At 33.1% G+C, this 19953-nt stretch overlaps 1 protein-coding gene across 1 annotated transcript in view; it reads right to left on the bottom strand.

The window, feature by feature from the left end:
- The window catches only part of LOC123655345 (speckle-type POZ protein), a 35220-nt gene extending 23032 nt beyond the window's left edge, over positions 1-12188 (bottom strand). The window contains exons 1-2 of the mRNA XM_045591157.1: positions 12097-12188; positions 3485-3520 (exon numbers count right to left, since the gene is read on the bottom strand). Of these exons, the coding sequence (XP_045447113.1) occupies positions 3485-3520; positions 12097-12110 (50 nt within the window). The 5' untranslated portion in view covers positions 12111-12188. The remainder of the gene's footprint in view (positions 1-3484; positions 3521-12096) is intronic.
- Positions 12189-19953: the final 7765 nt, after the last annotated feature.

The raw sequence follows: 19953 nt of genomic DNA, 5'->3' as shown, positions 1-19953 counted from the left end.
AGATATTAATCAAGGTATTTACTATAACAACCGTAGTGACGTAAACAGCTGCAGTTAGAAATGTTATTACGGAATTAAATAACAATATTTAGCGCTATTAAAAACAATACCTGATTTATTTATACCTGATGTACGACGTAATACGTGCTAGTAACTCAAATATAGAGAAGGATAAATAAGCTCTAACAGGCGTTTTTAACCTGTCCGTAGGCAGATGTGTAATTGCAAGGTTATAAGGTATAAACATTTCGCGGACGAGCGAGCTAATGCGGAAATATAATGACACCTCTATTTGTCCGAGATGTACGAGGACGTACAAGGTGACCGAGCCACGTGTGCTGTGACGATTGACTTCGACCACTCGTCAGTGTTCGCATTTCGCGTAACTCGTATTAAATTAGGGTTGACACGACTCGATATCTAAATGTTTAAACGATATACGTTATCGTTATCACTCACAATAATGACGGAAGAATTTCCAATAAGACTAATATTTTAAAATTTATACTATCGAACCGGCGTAATTATTGTTCATAAAATTTTAAATATTTTAATTCTGATTTAAAAACAATAAGATTTTAACAAAATTTATGATCAAATATTGCAATAATCATGTAGGAACCTTCCTTCTGCAGGTTATTTGCAATGTCTAAACTTAATCATAATGTTTTATTATTATTATAATATACTAAATGCCCGGATAGACTTCGTTCTGTTAAAAGTTAATAATAAATAAATAAATAAATAAATAAATATATATATATATATATATATATATATATATATATATATATATATATATATATATATATATTTGTATTAAATCCTTCCGTTTAAATGATTTGATTGAGACATTCTCGAGTTACACGCTTAGCAACATTTATTTTTATTTATATAGATAACATCCCCATAATTATAAATAAATAAAATATTTAGAAAATAAAGTCTGCTGTCTAGACATAATTATTTAGATAATGCCGCTTGCCAACACATCAACATGTATGTATAAAGATGAAATAGCAGAAGATAGTGTTATTGAGGTGAAAATTAATTTAAAACGTTTATACTTTTATTTTAAAAAATCCTTCCAGAAATAATTATAAAAAAGAAGCAATGCAACAAATTATAAAATAAGCAACAAACAGATACTTTTATTACGTTACACGTTATATTACAGTCGTTATTTACATAATGATTACTAGCTACAGGTAAATAATAACGGTTTACATCGCACTATATCATAAGAATACTAAAAGTTTATAAGTAATAGCTATTAATCTAATATATATTCTCGTGTCACGGTGTTTGTAGTTAAACTCCTCCGAAACGGCTTGACCGATTCTCATGAAATTTTGTGTGCATATTGGGTAGGTCTGAGAATCGAACAACATCTATTTTTCATTTCCCTGAATGTTAAGGGTAGTCCACCACTAAATTTTTTTTTAATTTTTAGATAAAGTATTTATTTTTTATTTTATTATGATTTGGCGTTGAAAAATACATAAAACCCTAAATTTTCACTCTCCTACCAACAACCCCTATTTTTAAATAGCGTTTAGCGGCAAGACAACGTTTGCAGAGTCAGCTAGTATTATATATTATTCTAAGGAAACTAATTATATTACAATTTAAATATGTATAACATAAACTTGCTGTGACTAGTTCTTTTTTTAACCGACTTCAAAAAAGGAGGAGGTTACTCAATTCGATATATCTCTATATAGAGTCGAATTGAGTAACCTCCTCCTTTTTTGAAGTCGGTTATATATATATTATGTATGTTCAGGGATAACTCCGTCGTTTATAAACCGATTTTGATAATTCTTTTTTTGTTGGGAAGGAGATATTCCTAGTTTGGTACCATGATAAGGAAATCAGGATGTGATAATGGGATCCCACAGAAATCGAGGGAAACTCTCGAAAATCCGCATAACTTTTTACTGGGTGTATCGATTTTAATGATTTTTTGACTAGCCCGTTGGCGCAGTTTGTAGTGACCCTGCTTTCTGCTCCGAGGGTTGTGGGTTCGATTCCCACCCCGAGTCTGGGTGTAATATAAATATTTATATATGTATTATTTATAAGTATGTTTATCGAAAAAAAAAAATATGTAGCTATATACCAGTCGGCTGTTACCTATAACACAAGCGTTAAGTTGCTTACTTTAGGAACAGACGACCGTGTGTGTATTGTGTAGATATTTATTTATTATTTATTTAATCGAAAGTCGATGTTAATCATGTGGTCACATTTAAATTTCACCGAGATCTGATTACCATTTTGGAGTAATCTTTGATAATGCGTATTTACTTGACTATTTTTTCGTCTACCTTATGTTGTATTACTTGTCGATATAATTGAACTCGGGTTTTTTTCGTTTGCCTGCAAACACAATTATTATAATCTATTAGATTTGGGATCCGATTTAGTTTATTTTTAGTAAAAGAGTAAGCAAATAAAATTCTAATAATTTAGTAATATAAATAATAAACCTATAATTATTATTATAAACCGATATTAGAAATATATATATATGTGTCGCAAGAGGCGACTAAGGGATAACACAGTTCCGTTACCACCTTGGAAGTTATAAAGCCGACCAATGGCGGGATAACCATCAAACTGCTGGTTTTGAAATACACAGGCCGCAGACGGGCAGCAGCGTCTTAAGTGTGACAAAGCCAGCCCTGCGGTCACCAACACGCCTGCCCACGCGTGGTGACTATGGGCAAAACACATGAGTTCACGCCATTTTTGGCTTGAACTCGTGGAGGCCTATATTCAGCAGGGGACTGCAATAGGCTGAACTGACTGACTACCTATTGACTTAAAACGAAAAAGACCAACATAACGTCACTATGTTTTGTATACATTATTTACTTATTTATTTATAAATACTTTATTGCACAATACATTAAAGAATTGTACAAAAGGCGGGCTTAATGCTAAAAGCATTCTCTACCAGCTATCAGCCAACCTTAGGACGTACAAGTGCATTATGTCGATTGTATATATTTAAAAAAAAATCTTAAATCCCTTAAATGATTCTGTGTAACTTACAGACATGGAAGCGATGTAGGACCTGTCTCTTTTCATGGACTATATTTAAGGAAATACTAAAAGGCCTAACCTCCCGTGCTACCTCGTGGCGACGAATCGAACTATTGTCGGTTATAATGTAGAGCTGCCATTACGTCATGACCTTAGTGTATCGCCGTGACGTTCAACATGCAAACCTAATTAGCTTGGCGTATAAAATATGACACGTGTATTCTTAAAGCCAATGTAAACTAATATAGAGCTTCATTTGTCGGTAAAAACAATAAATGTCTTTATTTCAACATTTTACAACTATTTACTGATTTTATGATATATATATATTAAAAATAATTTAATTACTTTCCGTTAGTGATACATTTTATAGTATTGTTAGTATTTAGTTACCTATATAAATATAAAAATATAAATTAAACCTATTACGTACTTCATTCGAGTGGCTCGCGCGGATTGTTGTTGATACCTAGAAAGCAAATACGTTAATATATTCGGGTGAAATCACAGAAGGTTTAGGATCAAGGAATATAGCAAAATGTCATTGGCAGCGCCGAGCGAGGATAAGCTCCGATGCGGAAGCAAGCAAAGCGAGGCCGAGGACACATGGCAATTCACAAACTGAACGCAAACCTGAAGCGGTTGAACTTTTGACCACGGCTATTATACTTATTATTAACCGTTAATACCAATTATGCTTCTATAATTTTACCAAAACGTACACATCTTTCGTTTAAATTTATTTTAAGAACATTCATGATTATTCACATTATTTCCCAAAATTACATAATTCCTTAAAAACTAAACAAACGTTATGTACAAATAACGAAGTGACGTAGAACGCTGTAGTAAAATAATTTTGAAATGATTACGTGGACACTTAACACGTTTTAAATACAAAGAGCAAGAGTTTACGCGGGACGATTATGCAACATTCCAAGTGCCATACGTGAGTGGGAGTCGCGGCGAAGAACTGAAATCAACGTACGATCTGCAACTCGTTCGACGTACGCAACGAAACGACAATATTTGGCAACGCGGTCATTGGAAAGCAAAGACATCGACGCTAATGTAACGCCGCATAAGACATTAATCTAACTAGGACAGGTTGATTTATAACTACACCGAGAAACTGTGCCACCTCAGCCCTACTGCAGCAACATGTTCTACATTGTTATGCCATGAATATGCAAACATACAGTGAAGACAGAGAGAAGAACCACAGTAGCTGTATACTGTGGTACTGAAAAGTAAATAACTACGCGGAAATGCGAAAGAACGTTAAGCAATTCGGTAATGAAAAGGCCGGGTACCGCTGGCCTCTAGCTTTATTGCTCTATGAATTACTAGATGACTAAATAGATTGAAGACCTTGACTTCGGTCTGATATAAATTATATGACCCTACTTCCTCAAACATCTGCGAGGGTCGTCACTGCAAATTATATTTAAACGATGATGCTTTCCGGTAGCCGGGGGTCGTTTGACATATTGCAAGATTTTTAATTTCTTGCAGAATTTCATCCAATAGGTATCCGGTAATTTAGTGAAAAGTCTAGCTAGACAAAATTTTTAAATATCTTTGAAAATCGCGATGACGCCATGAACGAACGAATTAGGTGGACCTTGGCGTCTAAAATATACGTACTATACAAATAACGAACACAACGTTGTGGGTTTAGACAAGAACAACTTGTATTTGAGCATACATTTTTTGTCTAATCTTGTAAATGATGATCATATTAGTATTATTTATGTATGGAAATATGTGTTCCGTTAAATAATAGTTTACGAGTACACCTCCAAAGGTCACAGTTACAAAAACAATAGCTGCGGTATTAAAATATTTACTAGCCCTGACACATTGCTCGATTGCAGATGGATGTGGGTGTGTGTTGTACGTAAAAGGTATAATCCATGTGTGAGTATATATTAAGACACTATAATCAGTAGCAGTAAGTCGGCTCACCAGCGGCGGCAACGAGAACGCGACCCGGTTCGCCGATCGAGAAAGCATCTGCAAAACTCGGTTGAGGCCGCGATCTACGGACATCTCTTTCGAGACCTATAAATCTTTAAAAATACCTTTCGACTTAAAGCCATGATAATTTAATAACCGAGATGACCTCAGATATAGGATTAAACCAATGAAATACCCGCCGACTACTTCGCGTTGAGCCGCGAACCTCGAAATCTATCGAGGTTTAACAGAACTTCCGTGTCTTGTGTGTAAAAGATATCTCCAAATTAACAATTCCTTGAAATAAATTTATTTCACAACCGATATCAAAATTCTTTTCGTGTTCGATTTCTTTAATATCGTTATATTATATATAGATTTTGCAAAGTTTAGTTTATTTAAATATTGCTATAATTTGTGCATATACTTAATTGCGGTTTTAAATAAATTGTGGATTAACTCGATCCGATAGTATATTATATCATAAAGTAATTAGTTTTACATTAATTTTTTCCGACTTCAAAAAAATGGGGAAGTTCTCAATTGTATTGTACTTATGTGTGTTGCCTCATAACTTTTTAAAGGGTGTACGTACCGGTTTTTATGATTCTTTTAAAATGAAACTTCTTTAGGTGCATGAGGGTAGTAAAGCTGGCCATTGACGATCACTTTTTCGCGTCAGTTTAACTGATCAGTTTTTGGCGTCAGTTAAACTGATCAGTTTTTCGCGTCAGCGCGCGCTTCAGTTTTCGACCGATCGGGCTGTTTTAAGGACGTGTAGGTACTACCTATTTTTGTTGAGAAAAAAAAAAGGGATTCTGATTCCGAAGAAGAAACATCAATTCTTAAAGCAGCTACTGTTTGTTGCTATATACTGGTCTACAATTGTCTATAATTTTATATGAACAGTTTTTATTATTAGTTGTACCTCATCAGTAATGAGTATGACAATGGTCAATCGATCATGCACGGTGTCATTAATGCCATTAATTATAAATGTATTTATTTATTTCTAAGTATTATTTATATGTATTTATAAAAAAAAATTTATCTATATCAGTCGGCAGTTACCTAGCACAAGCATTACATTGCTTATTGTAGAAAGAGACGACCGTGTGTATATGTTATAAATATAAAAAATAAAAATAGTAGGTGTGCAAAATAAAACCTTTTGTCGATGCTGTTTAATTTTATAATTTTCGCCCGTTTTCCACAATAATTCTGAATTTTTATATTTTTCAACAAATTCTGTCATTATACCACGTCTAGGGGACACCGACGCCGACAGTTTAAAAACAAAAACTACACTAGTGCACTCTCAATCACCGCGGACGCTGCGAGCAAAATGAAGCAATTGGTTGGAACGACGATTACACAGACACGGGCAGTTCGGTGCGACGCGCCGCGCCGGGTTGCATTTTCGTGGCGCGTCGTCAGTTAAAAACTCTGGAGCGATGGTTCTACACTCACGATCAAATTTTTGAGAGCGCGAGAAACTGATCAGTTAAACTGACGTGAAAAACTGATCGTCAATGCCCAGCTTAAAATCTTTACGGATGAAACGGTAACGTTTTAGTCGATGGCGCTGAAATGGAAATCTAAAGCTAAATTTGTATAAATATAAACGAGACTTAAAAATTAGTTTGCCAAAGAAGTTTTACTTCTCACATGTGTACTTTGTACGCACGCACTTTTTTTAATCACCTTAGTTAGTTCTAGTACCTTTTTAGTTGTTTTTTTGAAGTCGGTTTTTTTTGTCGTTTGAGAGCAAATACAATTATGTGGTTACGAATTCATAAAACTAATTAGCACTAGTCTAAATACTTTCTTTAATGCTTGTGCAACTTGCTTGTTGAAGCAACGTCGCAGTTAGATTAAAACAAAACGTTATAGGTTTTATCCATTGCGGAAGGTACTAGCTAGGTAGGCTTTAGATTAAGAAACGTCGAATTATCTAAGCTCAAAATTTGACCGTTTGTCGGCATAATTTCGTTACAAAAAAAAATAACCCTTACCTATATAATTTCAAAATGACGGTTCTTAATCTAAAGCCTAGCCTACAGCTATAAGAGATGTTAGGGTAGGGGTGTTAGGTTAACCGCCGGAGCGAGGTAGCGAATGCTAGCGCGACCCCATCCCGCCCCACCCAGGCGGACGACTGCTCACACGTGGTGGTTTTTTTAGTCAGTAGGAATCTGACATAATCTTCTGGCGCCCCCGCGCTGGAGGGAATTCATGATGAATTTTCCCCACGTAAAAAAAGGGGTGATAGGTTAGGTATATACTATACTATATAGGAATAGCACGAATATGAGGTTGGTTACGATCATTGATAATCTCTATTTATTAGAATCTCGCAATTGCCTAGTTAGGACAAAAGAATAATGGAGTCAAATACGACACCGTAATAAATTTGACCTACGTAAGGAATTAATGACGGTTAAAAAAAAAATAGGGAAGATATTCATAAACGGTTGTATGCTCCGTGACTGAAATTCAACTATTGGTACATAAAAAATAAAAATTTAGCAATGAGAAATCAATCACCAAACAAGAATAAATGCAACAGTCATATAAATTTAGAATATTATAACTATATTTATTGCATTTAAAGAAAACGAATGTAAATATAATTAATTTAACTATTGCGGCCAGTGTCGGCTTCGGGTCACACTACGCGGTAAGGGGCACAAGGTAAAAGATGGTACATTGAAAGCGGCCTTAAGCCCAATAGCAAGCTGCGACCGTGTCGCTTCCTATTGGCGTGGAGGCGACAATGCCAGCTCTTGCCTCCGACGGTCGCGAAGGTGACAGCTGCTAAGGCCGATCACCACTTGAACATTGGTTGGTTGGTGGTTGGTGGTAGGTTAGCTTTATAGATAGCTACTCTTATAATTGCATTACATTGGTCTACAAAGAACTTCATAAATATTGTTTTCGACAGTTCGATTGTCAGTATATTATTAATTTCATCGTGTTATTGATCTTATCATTGTCATTAAATATTTATTAAAAAAATACATATAAAGATCTCTTTTCATCAGTGGAAAACGATTGAAATAGTATTATAACGACCCTGACAAATTGAATAATTCGTTACTAATTATAAATATTGTTATGGCATATGCTCTAAATGTATGGCAACGGTTTTAATAGACTTAATATTTATAGAGAATCATGTTTTACGTGTATATAATGACGCGATTTTATTAAAATATTAAAAATTAGACTCTAGTGACATTTAATGTCACAAATAGACACGCATTTTATTATTGTAACATAAATATTGGTTACAATTCTCAAATTTTATATGACTAACAATGACCTTACTAAACGACTTTAAAAAAAAATACAAGACTCAGAGAGTTCGACTGCATATATTTTTCTTTTTGTGAGTGTTACCTTATAACTTAATACTGTGTGTATCGATTTTGATTATTTTTTTAATCGAAAGCTGGTGCTTGTCGTGTGGTTTCATATACCTACATTTGATTGAGATCAGGCGACTTCTTTTTGAGTTATATCTAATAATGCAAATTAAATTAATTATTATTCGACTATCTACGTTGTATTACTTGTCTATGTAAATTGAGGTTGGGTTTTTTTCGTTTGCGAGCAAACACAATTCGTATTCTTATTTATATCGTCATCTCGTTTCTACGTTATTTTGTTGAAACAAATCGTAACATTTTAGGTTATAATATATGAGTTACGGTGACTAATATTTAGAAACGGCAAAGAATAAAGAACGAAAACGGCTACCCCAAATTATTAAACAAAAGTAAGGGACCGAAACGTAAACGCTCGAGCTTTACGGGTCAACCATCAACGGAGCACTTCGTTAGTGGGAGGCGAATCGGAGCAAAGGGTGTAGGGCCAACGGGGGAGGACCCTGACACAGATCCCGAAGCGTCACTGAAGCGCCGCGGAGACCTCGAGATTCGACTGTTATAATATCATCGATTCCTCGAAGTACCATTCCGTGTTACGTTCGAAATGGGTCAACGCGCTCGTCTCTTCGTAAGCACAGAGTGCGTGGTGATGTCCCTGTCCCGATTTGCTCCCTCGGCAAATTAAAACAGAGTACAACCATGTTCCAAATCGGCCACTCACTATTTTCATAACAATTAATGTAACACGCATTACAAAACGACTTTTTATATGGTTTTGCCTAAATGAATTTTATAGAGGTCTCGTATTTTTTTGTATCGTCTTCGTTTTGGAAATGCCAGGGCACGTAAGGTAAGTTGAAGTATGGCTACATTGCGACTTGCGACACTTTACGTCGTTTATTAAAGACGTTTCGTTCTATAATTTATTATTCATAATTATGTATGAAAGACCTTAAACACTTAAGAATAAATAATATTTAAATAAACGACTTTTTGAAGTTATTAATAAGGCAATCAAATCGTTTTATAAGAGAACAAGCAATATTAGTGTAATTGTTGGATGTGTAGATATACATTTTCAAACGAAGTTGACATGAGAATAAGGTCTCATGTAAACGAGGTGCTTAGTTGTAAATGAAACCATGACATTTACTAAGCAGCATTTAAATGTTTAAATATGTTAAGGTTTATTACAAGGTTTACACTTTGTTAACAATTGAGAAAGTTTTATACCGTACATTAATTACCAATAATGTAATTTTCTTTTTTGTCACAAAAAGAAAACTAAAGAAAAAAGCAAAATAACGTAGTGAGTATGTATTGTGAAAACTACTATCAAGATCGTTAGACAAAGAAATGACGCTACGCACCGAGCCGAAGAAACGAGGCAGTGACGCACTTTCCAACGGCTTAAGCAAAATTTCACACATTCTTAATTATAAAAAAATAAATCATTAAAATGCGTAACGGAATTTATCAATAGTTTTACCTCATATAACTGCACATTATATGGGTATACATATAAATTAGTTATTATATAATTAAAAGATATATATATATACGCCATACCTAGTTCTGAAACAGGAGCAAAGAATGGATTTGACCGCAATCTTTTGCTTTGTGAACGTGCGCCGCTGCCCCTTAGCTAAATTGATACACTCTTGCGAAATAACCTCGCCCAACTTATTCCTACACAATCAAATTAGACAGCACCGGCCTGGTTTCTAGTGCATTTAGAATATATAAGTATATATATATATATATACACACACACACACACACACACACGAGACACATTTGATTCGACTTATCTTTGAAAGAATAACAAACAACGCATGTTGCTCCAGTTTATTTACTAGACCTGAAACATCTTTAAAATCGTACTTATCCAATAGATCCTATAGCGTTATAATCTAAAAAAGCATTTTATATAACAGTTTAGTTTGTATATTTAAGTTTTATAAATATATGGCTATGTATGCAACAATAATTTACAGTCTGACAAGTAAAATAGTGATTTCTTTCTTGGATATCAAAAATAATGTACTGTAAAACCTAGTTTACGAAGGCAAACAATTGAATGAAATGTATTCATTATGCCTTAGAGCAAAAAGCATTACTAAAATAGAGTTTATAAGTGACCTAACAGTGAAACTTAAGAGCAGTTTGAAAGCGCTTTTAAAAGCTGCGCAGAATTTTCAATTGAAATGGTAGAGCAAAATAAATCAAAATTTTGTTTAATTGGCTTTAATGTTTAATAATTCTCGTAACTTGTATTTAAAAATGTTTTTTTATTATTTTTGTTTGATATGTCGAATGCATACGAGAGTAAAATACTACATGATACTCTGGTGCGTTTAAATATAAAATCATATTGAGGTATTCGGGTCCTATGCCTTTCCAGTAACCTCCGAGACCCACGATCATCGACCCCTGGAAGCGCATCCCGCAAATCCTTATCTCTTGCCTACACCGATACAAACGCGCTATATAACCTCCGTATACGAACAACTATATGGCACGTCTCAAGGTGAAATGAGGCAAACAAAAGAAACTAACTTTTTGCTATAAAAGTGTTTAGGATGTTACTGAAAATGTAGATTTTAGGACAAAGATTTAGCAGTCGTTGTTTTATACAGTAGATTGTGTACTTATGAGTGATAGTGTAAGTACGTAAATGGAAAATTAGGTTATCTTGTACGTTAGCGAAAATACTATTCCGAATAGTCCATGTACCATCAGAGTCGAAATTTTTGGTAATAATTTAAACAAATCCTATAAAAAAACCAACCAGAAATAATTAAACGTTAAATTTAGAATTATAACAAAAAGAAGAAGTCCAAAAAACTTTTCGGGAGCTGGCGGATCACTTTCTGGGTTCGTTTTGTTACCTGCTTTTAAGGGTCTGCGCGAAACGACCTTTTATATTTCCAGTTTAATATTTATACATCGAATCAAGAGATATTACACAATTAAACGATTTCAAATCATAAAAACACTATATGTTATGTATGTAAGAATTATGTGGTTTAAAATTGATAATATAAATATAACTGGACTATTATATACTATGAATATAAACATTTAACATGAGAGGATGATACGAAAATAGTAAAAAATACACTATATGTATGATAAAACACGTTTACTGAATAAATATCGAAGTAAAATCATGGGGTTAGCTTTTTAGGGTTACCGTAACGAACGAGGGTGCGGACGAAGAGAAAACAGCGGCATAACATTAACGGGCTTCGACGGGGCCAAGGGGACACTGAACCGATACAAATACATCACATTATGTTAACTTTAAATACACGACTAGCTATGTTCTGAATATAATTATTATTAGTGACGAGTGATAATACCCTAACGTAAGAATAGCTCGATTTCTATGCTCCCTCTACCTGTCGTTGGCGTTCAGCTTACACAACAAAGAAAGTTATAATGCGTGCGAGGCTAAGTAACTTTCGCTATTTGCAGCGCTGCTTCTTACTTGATTACAAAAATAATTAATGTTACAAACAAGGACAGTTGATTAATAGTGAAACTATAAATGTCGGTTAACGCATTAATAAATATTTATGTTTTGATAATAATTTGAGAAATTTGTTTTTAATTAAAAAAAAATTGAGCGATAATTACTACGTTTAAATAAAGTAGTTCCGTGTTGACACTAGCAACGAAAATAGCTCACCTCGCTAAGGCCATAATTTGATCGTAAAATCCAACTTTCCAGAATAATGGCACCACTTCGTCAACACAAATCACCAGGAAGAAATTAGAATAGTGGGAAAGTCCACTAACGACGTCTGATGTGTGAGTGCGAATCACGTTTGACAGTTTCACTTCACCACATGGTTATTGGGTAGCGCGGAGCAACTTAACGGACGTGGAGCGCTACGTGTGAGCGAGGGGCGACTGACGAGTGTCGCGTGTGTTGCGATGCGGGGAGTTGCGAGCGCTAGCTCCTATCACCGGAGCGAGCCGCGCGCCAGCGAGGGCGGAACGCTTTCCGACTGGCACCCGCGGGACAGCTGCGCGACCCTTTCTACTTCATCTCCATTGTACTGGTGAAAGCTTTGCACCGTTCGCATGCTCCGTCCTCCATGCTCCATGCTACCCACTCCGCTTATCCAAAATATTAAAATTATAGGTACGTTTATTGTATTACTACAATGTACCATTTTGTATTAATTGTATATCAGTAGAAGAGATCACATAATGAAATTATTGTTTTTATAAAACTATACTTATATTTAATATATTAAAACTATTTAGCATCAATATTGATCACTACAATAAATAAAATCGTAAATTAATACATGCATAATAAAACTCTTTAGTTATCTCACACTTATCATTACTAAAATGTAGTAATTCCAAATAAAAAAATTACACGCACTGAGTAGTTTATACAACGCAATAACTCTAATTTCTTATTTATATAAACCCTTAACGTTAAATAGCGTATTGGCAATGAATGCAAATCAGTAAAATATACACGTTGGATATAGGCTACCTCTAAAGAACCTTAAAAAAGCTCATTTTCAGAATAAATTTGACAGGTAGATATTTTAATAAAGGGTTTCGCATAAGGCTTATTACCACAAGCAATCTTGGTCAACCAGGTACTTTTATATTACAGGTACAAGTTAGAAAACAGATCTCGACAATTTTTATAAAATGTTGAAGATTAAAAATAAAACATTAGTCCTATTTCAAGGAATCAAGATGGTTCGGCGCTTGAAATATCTTTATTTAAGCTGGTCGCAAGTCAAAATCCGAACTGGTATCGTTGAATTTAAAAATGAAAAATAATTAAAGAAAGCACCACGAGAACCTGCATATCTCAGAAGTTTTAAAACTTGCATCTTCATCAATGTGTAGAGTTCATTAACGGTTTTGTCCTTCAGTAGACCATTTTCATTCGTAGCAATAATTATTAAATTTTAACAATGCCTGCAATGTATTTTATGTATCTAAGATATTACATAATACAAATATATTTTCTATGATGATAAATATGATCTAAAGTAACGTAGACAAATTTGAAACGGTTTCTTATTTTTTTATCATCATCACTTTTTAGCTTATCGCAGTCCACAGCTGGACATGGCCTCCACAAGTTCGCGCCAAAAGTGGCGTGAACTCATGTGTGTTGCCCATAGTCACCACAGTAGGTTGATGACCGCAGGGCTGGCTTTGTCGCACCGAAGACGCTGCTGCCTGTCTTCGGCCTGTGTGTTTGAAAGCCAACAGTCGGATGGTTATCCCGTCATCGGTTGGCTTTTTAACTTCCCAGGTTAGCGGAATTGTATTATCCCTTAGTTAATTTTGAATTGATACATAATGCTATGTAGCGACCGTCCAACTTTCGAATAAAATGGTGTGCATATTTCAGTTTCAACTATAATGAATCACAGCTGACTTTGTTTTATAAAAAATCTGAGAGCTTTTTTAGCTCAACATTAGCATCGTTAGGTTAGGATAATATAGGTGGTACTACAAAAATCCCTTAAGCACTTATGAATTTTTAACTTATTAAACTTTATTTTTATTAAAACCAGCTGTAGAATAATTGTGTTTGCTCGCAAACGAAAACAAACCGATTTCAATTAGAATAATATAATATAACGTAGTACGATGAAAAATAGTCAAGTAATTACGTATTATTAAAGATAACAAGTACTCGTCATCTCAATGATCGGTCGGAACCAAATGATAAGCACTAGCTTTCGATTAAAAAATTAATCATCAAAAACGGTACAACCATTAGAAGGTTATGAGGTAACACACAAAAAATAATCGAATTGAGAACCTCCTTTTTAGTCGGTTAAAAAGCTAACTGGTAAAGCTATTCTTTTTTGACGAATATACACATACTATGGTGTTATATATAAGAAATGTATATTACATGCAGATTCCGTCGAAAAACAAACCAACAACAGTTCACACCTTGACTGTAACCATTGTTACTCCAACATAATGAGATTCTTTACTATTATTATTCGATATTTATAGAAGCGTAGTTTTTCCGCCTAAAACTGTTTACTTTATTAGTATGATATCTTTATTATTGAGAAAGTACGCGAAATTAGCACTCAAATGACGTGATCTGCTTTTGTTATATATAATGGAAAAATAGACCACAATAAATCTTCGCCGAAATGCGCTTCAATATTAGCAGACCAGATACGGTTGACGGGATTTTATTTTTCTATAATCATTGTAATGATTTCAAGTTTTATCAGCAGTATATCATTTACTTTATATTATATCTAGTTAATATTTGTCATACAGATATATAATTTTGCTAAATATTAGAAATAGGAGCATGCATATGCCCTAGGAATCACAGCATGTTGCTTTAAGGCCTTTTACTTTTTACAAGACAGGTTATCTAACACAAAAAAAAAAAACTTTAATTTCACTCTGAGAAGTAAATCCTGACACATTAGCACGATTAAAAAGTCTTCCCTAGTACTTTATTTAAAGATCTAATGATCTAATCAATTTTTTCTTCCTCTCTTCGTCTTGCGGTTTTAATTGCGGGTAAAGTTAAATCAAATAACAAGCTTTAATGTTTTTAATAGTATGAACTATTTTTGATTTCTATACTAATATCTATTTTGTGTTAGTAAAGAGATACGATAAAAATATCTACCAAAGTGCAATTACTTCTTTTCGAATGATTATTCATTAGTCTTACGTACAGTATAATTACCATAGAGATCCATGTACGTCACTAGATACTCATTGTAAATTTTAAGAGCGACAGCACTGCCATAGATTCACTCGCGTGCACTTTCCACGATTAACTTTCTTATTTACTATTTGACTTGACCTTTCCTTTCTATAACATTTACTTTAAATACAGATTAATTTAAGTTTCAATTTTATGTCAAAATAGCCGTAAAACCCTTTTTATACGCTAATAGCAGACCCGGCGACATTAGTTACGCCATATTTTTTTTAAGGTAAACAAATCGATTTTTTTAACTTTTATCCTCTATCCTATATCAAATACCTTGTCCTGACAATAACGAACACAAATAATAAAAATATATATATTCAATTTGGTACAGTAGTTCGGAAGTTGTTCACGTACAAACATTATATAATTGTTATTTATGTAGAAGAATAAAAAAATATAATACACGACACGTGATATGAGTTAACGTTTCTAATTACGTGAACCCTTAAAAATATTCCTTGAAACAAACAATTATTTTATTGACAGAGTATTTAAATTTCTTATTATTATTAAAGTTTTAGCTGGGTTGGGGTATGCATTCTAATCACTTACGTAAAATATACATAATTATGTCAAATGCGTTCTAGAATATATTACAGTAGTTATATTTACGACAATAGTGCCAAACCAATTTGTTAAAGCTTGACAAAGTGCAAAAGCAATGTCTCAATAAAAGGTGTCTTCATTAAAAGCACTCACATAGATATGTATGTAACAGAGAGCGAGTTAAGTATTTTAACTATTTATTAGAAGACAATTTTTGGCTAAAACACGACTTAAAACTATAATCTTACACAAAATATTCTTTAAACGAATTAAGTATGTTAAGAGTATGTTCTACTAGTTAATGGCGTAATAAAAGGAAACCGTTATCAGCTATCACTTACATATTTAGAGACAAAAGAAAACAATATGGCTAGTAGTAATCCTCCTACAATGTTTTAATTACATAATCTAAATAACTAATCTTCTTAGTGTCGTTAAAGCAAAAAATTCTTATGAAGTAAACGCTATTAATTATAATGTTCTAGAAGAGTTAAATGAATTTTTTAGAGATTTTACTGGAATATTCACAGATGGATCAAAATGTGGTTATGGGCTGCATTTCATGATCCAACAAGACGATAAACGAATATTTTGTCCATGATGTCAATAAAACTGATGGCTATTTTGGAAGCTCTAACTTATGTTTAGTACTTGGGCTTACAAAATGTTGTTATATTGACATATAGAAAAGGTGCATTGCAAGACCTTAATGGATTAATTTTAGGGAAAAGGGGGTAACCTATAGAAAAGAAAAAGAAAGAAAGAAAATATATTTGTATCTATAGCATATAATATAATAAGCATATTGTACCAATTTCAATATATTAATGTCTAAATGTATCTGGAAATAATATTTCGATGTAATATCTAAAATTAAAGGAATTTCGTTTCGCACGATTCAAAGTCATCCTCCTTACTCTAGTTTAACCGTTACAAAATAAATAGATTATATATACCTAATAGCTCATCATCTTAGGTCGGGACACATTCCAACAAAAAGCATTGTGATTTCCTATGAAAAAAAAATGTCTCCCCTAATTGTTATACTAAAGAAGACTTATATCACTTTGTAATGAAATATGTCGAATTACAGTCAGAGACAATAATTTTTTATTAATTTAACCTTAGGACTAATATAATATAGGACAAAAGTCGCTTAATTTTATAGAAGAATAATTAAAAAAAAAAAGATTTGAAATCTTGACTTCCATTTGTCATAGCCTATAGTTATATCGTCAACAACAATAAATAACAACGAAGTAACCTTTCTTTGTTTAAAAAAAAACAAACATTTTTTTTTTTCAAAAACTGTTCTTCCTTAACTATATTTTAGTTTACAGAAGTAAAGTTTACATTAAAAACCATTCCACAAAATATTTTTACCTGCGAAAGATGACACACAAACTGCAGGTATAGGTACCTCATAGAAAAAATAACCCTTGCTCTAGGTAATTTGCAAAATTGTAGAAATTGTTAACTCGAGTTAACAATTCTATTTACGAAAACTCTTTGGCCTTCCTCGTTAAATAGGCTATCCAAAATAAAACAATTTTTCTTGTATAAATAAAAATGCTAAATAACTAAAATGTTTTGTTACTTAGTATTACACAAAGAGTTCGTTTACACTACCAACGCTACCTATTAATTTTTACAAAATTATAACACATTTCAAATTCCGCACGTATCTTTTATATGCACTTATCAAAACAAAATGCTAATAATTGTTAAGGCGTTTTTCATTTACATAATCTGACATGACAAACAAAAAATAATTAGGTACAATGATGACTAGTACAATGGTACAGTTTGCAGTGACTCTGCTTTCTGCTCAGGAGGTTGTTGGTTCGATTGCCACCTCTGAGTCTAGGTGTCTAGTCGAGTATATATTTATTTACAATTTATATATATTTCAAAGTTTTTTTCATATTTTATCACCCTGCAAAGGGTTCCATTAGGTATAGGGTGGAATATTGCTTCTTCAAAGTATCCATCCGACATCAATTGCAATTACCGTTAACTGTAATTAAATGAATGAATATGGCGACTTAAATGTGTTGTGCTTTGCATTAACTATAATTAACTAATTTGGTAATAAAAAAATTACGTATTGGTGAATAGAGTGTCTTCGAAGCCTTAATTTTTTATTTATCTTAGCCCTTTTTTTGGTTTGTGGTTTCTGTGGTGTTACATATAAATAACATTGAAGTATCCGCCTGTTATTTCAACATAACTGTTTTTCAAGTACATATAGTTATTTACACGATACTAAAACAAGAACAAATGATTTTAATTTTTTTGTCTGTGTCTGTTTGTCTGGGCTTCGGAACGGCTGAATGCGGCTGAACTCAGAATGGCTGATTTTTATAGGACTTGGACTTGACGATAGAGGAGGTTGTGGAGCAACATATATAGTATATAATTACTACTTTTTATCGCGGATTGCCGCGAAATCAGATTTACACGGGGAAAAAAGGGATTACCGTGCCAGAGTACCTACCGCCCAGATAGATACGAAAAAAAAAACCAAACGTTTTCTATTAAACATGAAAATCGTTGAGAGCAAATCTATACATCTAGTCTATACTAATATCTATCAGGAAATAATGGTCGAATCAAAAAATTCTTTTTGTGTTGGATAGCCCTTTTTAGCAAGGAAGGCTATAGACTATATTTTCCACAAATAAATGCAGGTTAAACCGCGGGGAACAGCTATTATTTAATAAGTTTTAACTACAAGGGTGGTTTCGTTCATAAGATCCTATAGAAGCCATAGATAAGTCGTCCCTGACGGACGGCAGAAAGTATATATATATATATATATATATATATATATATATATATTTACTATTAGAGCGGAATCTTATTAATCATTCACAGGAATTCAATGTTATTATTAGAATTTTGATATTTAACCATTCACATTGAAAAATTTCGGACTTAATTAAACATGGGCTTTCGTGTACCTATTTATTTAGCTTTTTTTAGTTAAATCAGTATCTTGTAGTAGTTTGTGTCACCAAAACGAAATAATTAGGTATAAGATTAACACGAATTGTATAACCTACTTTTAAATAAATTATTTACATTTTTTAATCTAATTATATAATTACTACATCCGTAATTAATGTTTAGACTACCAGGTAGGTGTACGCACATGCACTACTTTTTAACCCTGAAATTATACGTATTAGTTTTTCTAACATTATTACGACTTCTCCATCGTATAAATCTTGAATCAGCAAAACCGATTTTAATTTTTTTACTGTCTCCGATATGAATGTAAAATGTAGCATGTCCTGAAAATATTTTAATAGTTATGAATTTTAGGCTACGTATTAATATCCATTCAAATCTTTGTACATTGTGAATACTACACTCAATTTCGGGTATATCTCTTGTTTTGTTCTATACAAAAAATATAAAAATTGATAATAATAGGATCACTATCTATACTATATTTAGTCGACGAATTCACTTAAAATTTTATATAGGTACGTAAAAATTCAAATAAATAACGGATACAAAAATATATAAAAACAATGTACAACTATTATAATTATGTATGCTTTAAATAAGTTATTAAACAAAGATGCCTGTATTCAGTAGTGATATGTTATAGGCTGAATTAATTTAAAAAAAAAAGTTATTTACGTATATGCAGGTCAATTTTCGAGGTCAAATCGTATCATTAAAAATACATATTTCACGAACTGTACCATGAGTCATAACGATAACGCATATTAGTTATGAGAGTGTACAACACATTTTTTAAATAGTATTTTGATGCAAATACGTGTACGAGGGGCGGCTGAAAAGTTCTGAGCCTAGGGCATTAAGAGTCTAGATAAAAATCTAAATAAAATTTATTTTTTAATATAGCCCCCCTGGACTTCAATGCACCTTTGACATCTTTTATAGAGGGCTTGTATCCCTCATAAAAAGTAACCCGCGTCTTTGGCTAGAAAATGTTCATTAACGGCCACCTTCATCTCTTCATCGTCCCCAAATCTTCGTCCCCGTAAGTCTTTTTTCAAATTTAAAAAAAAAAATCGCTAGGTGCCAGATCTGGACTATAGGGAGGGTGATTTACTTCATCGAAGCCAGTTTCTCGCAAGGCTTGCCTCGCAATGCGCGCCGTGTGAACCGGCGCGTTGTCTTGCAAAAACAAAATTCCTTTGCTGATTTTACCTCTTCTTTTTTCGACAATGGCTTCGCGAAATTTTTTTAAAAGCCCAGCATAATACTCTGCAT

The sequence above is a fragment of the Melitaea cinxia genome, chromosome 7 (assembly GCF_905220565.1).
Source record: "Melitaea cinxia chromosome 7, ilMelCinx1.1, whole genome shotgun sequence".
Taxonomy (NCBI): domain Eukaryota; kingdom Metazoa; phylum Arthropoda; class Insecta; order Lepidoptera; family Nymphalidae; genus Melitaea; species Melitaea cinxia.
The sequence above is the reverse complement of the archived record's forward strand: the minus strand, read 5'-3'. Positions and strand labels throughout refer to the sequence as shown.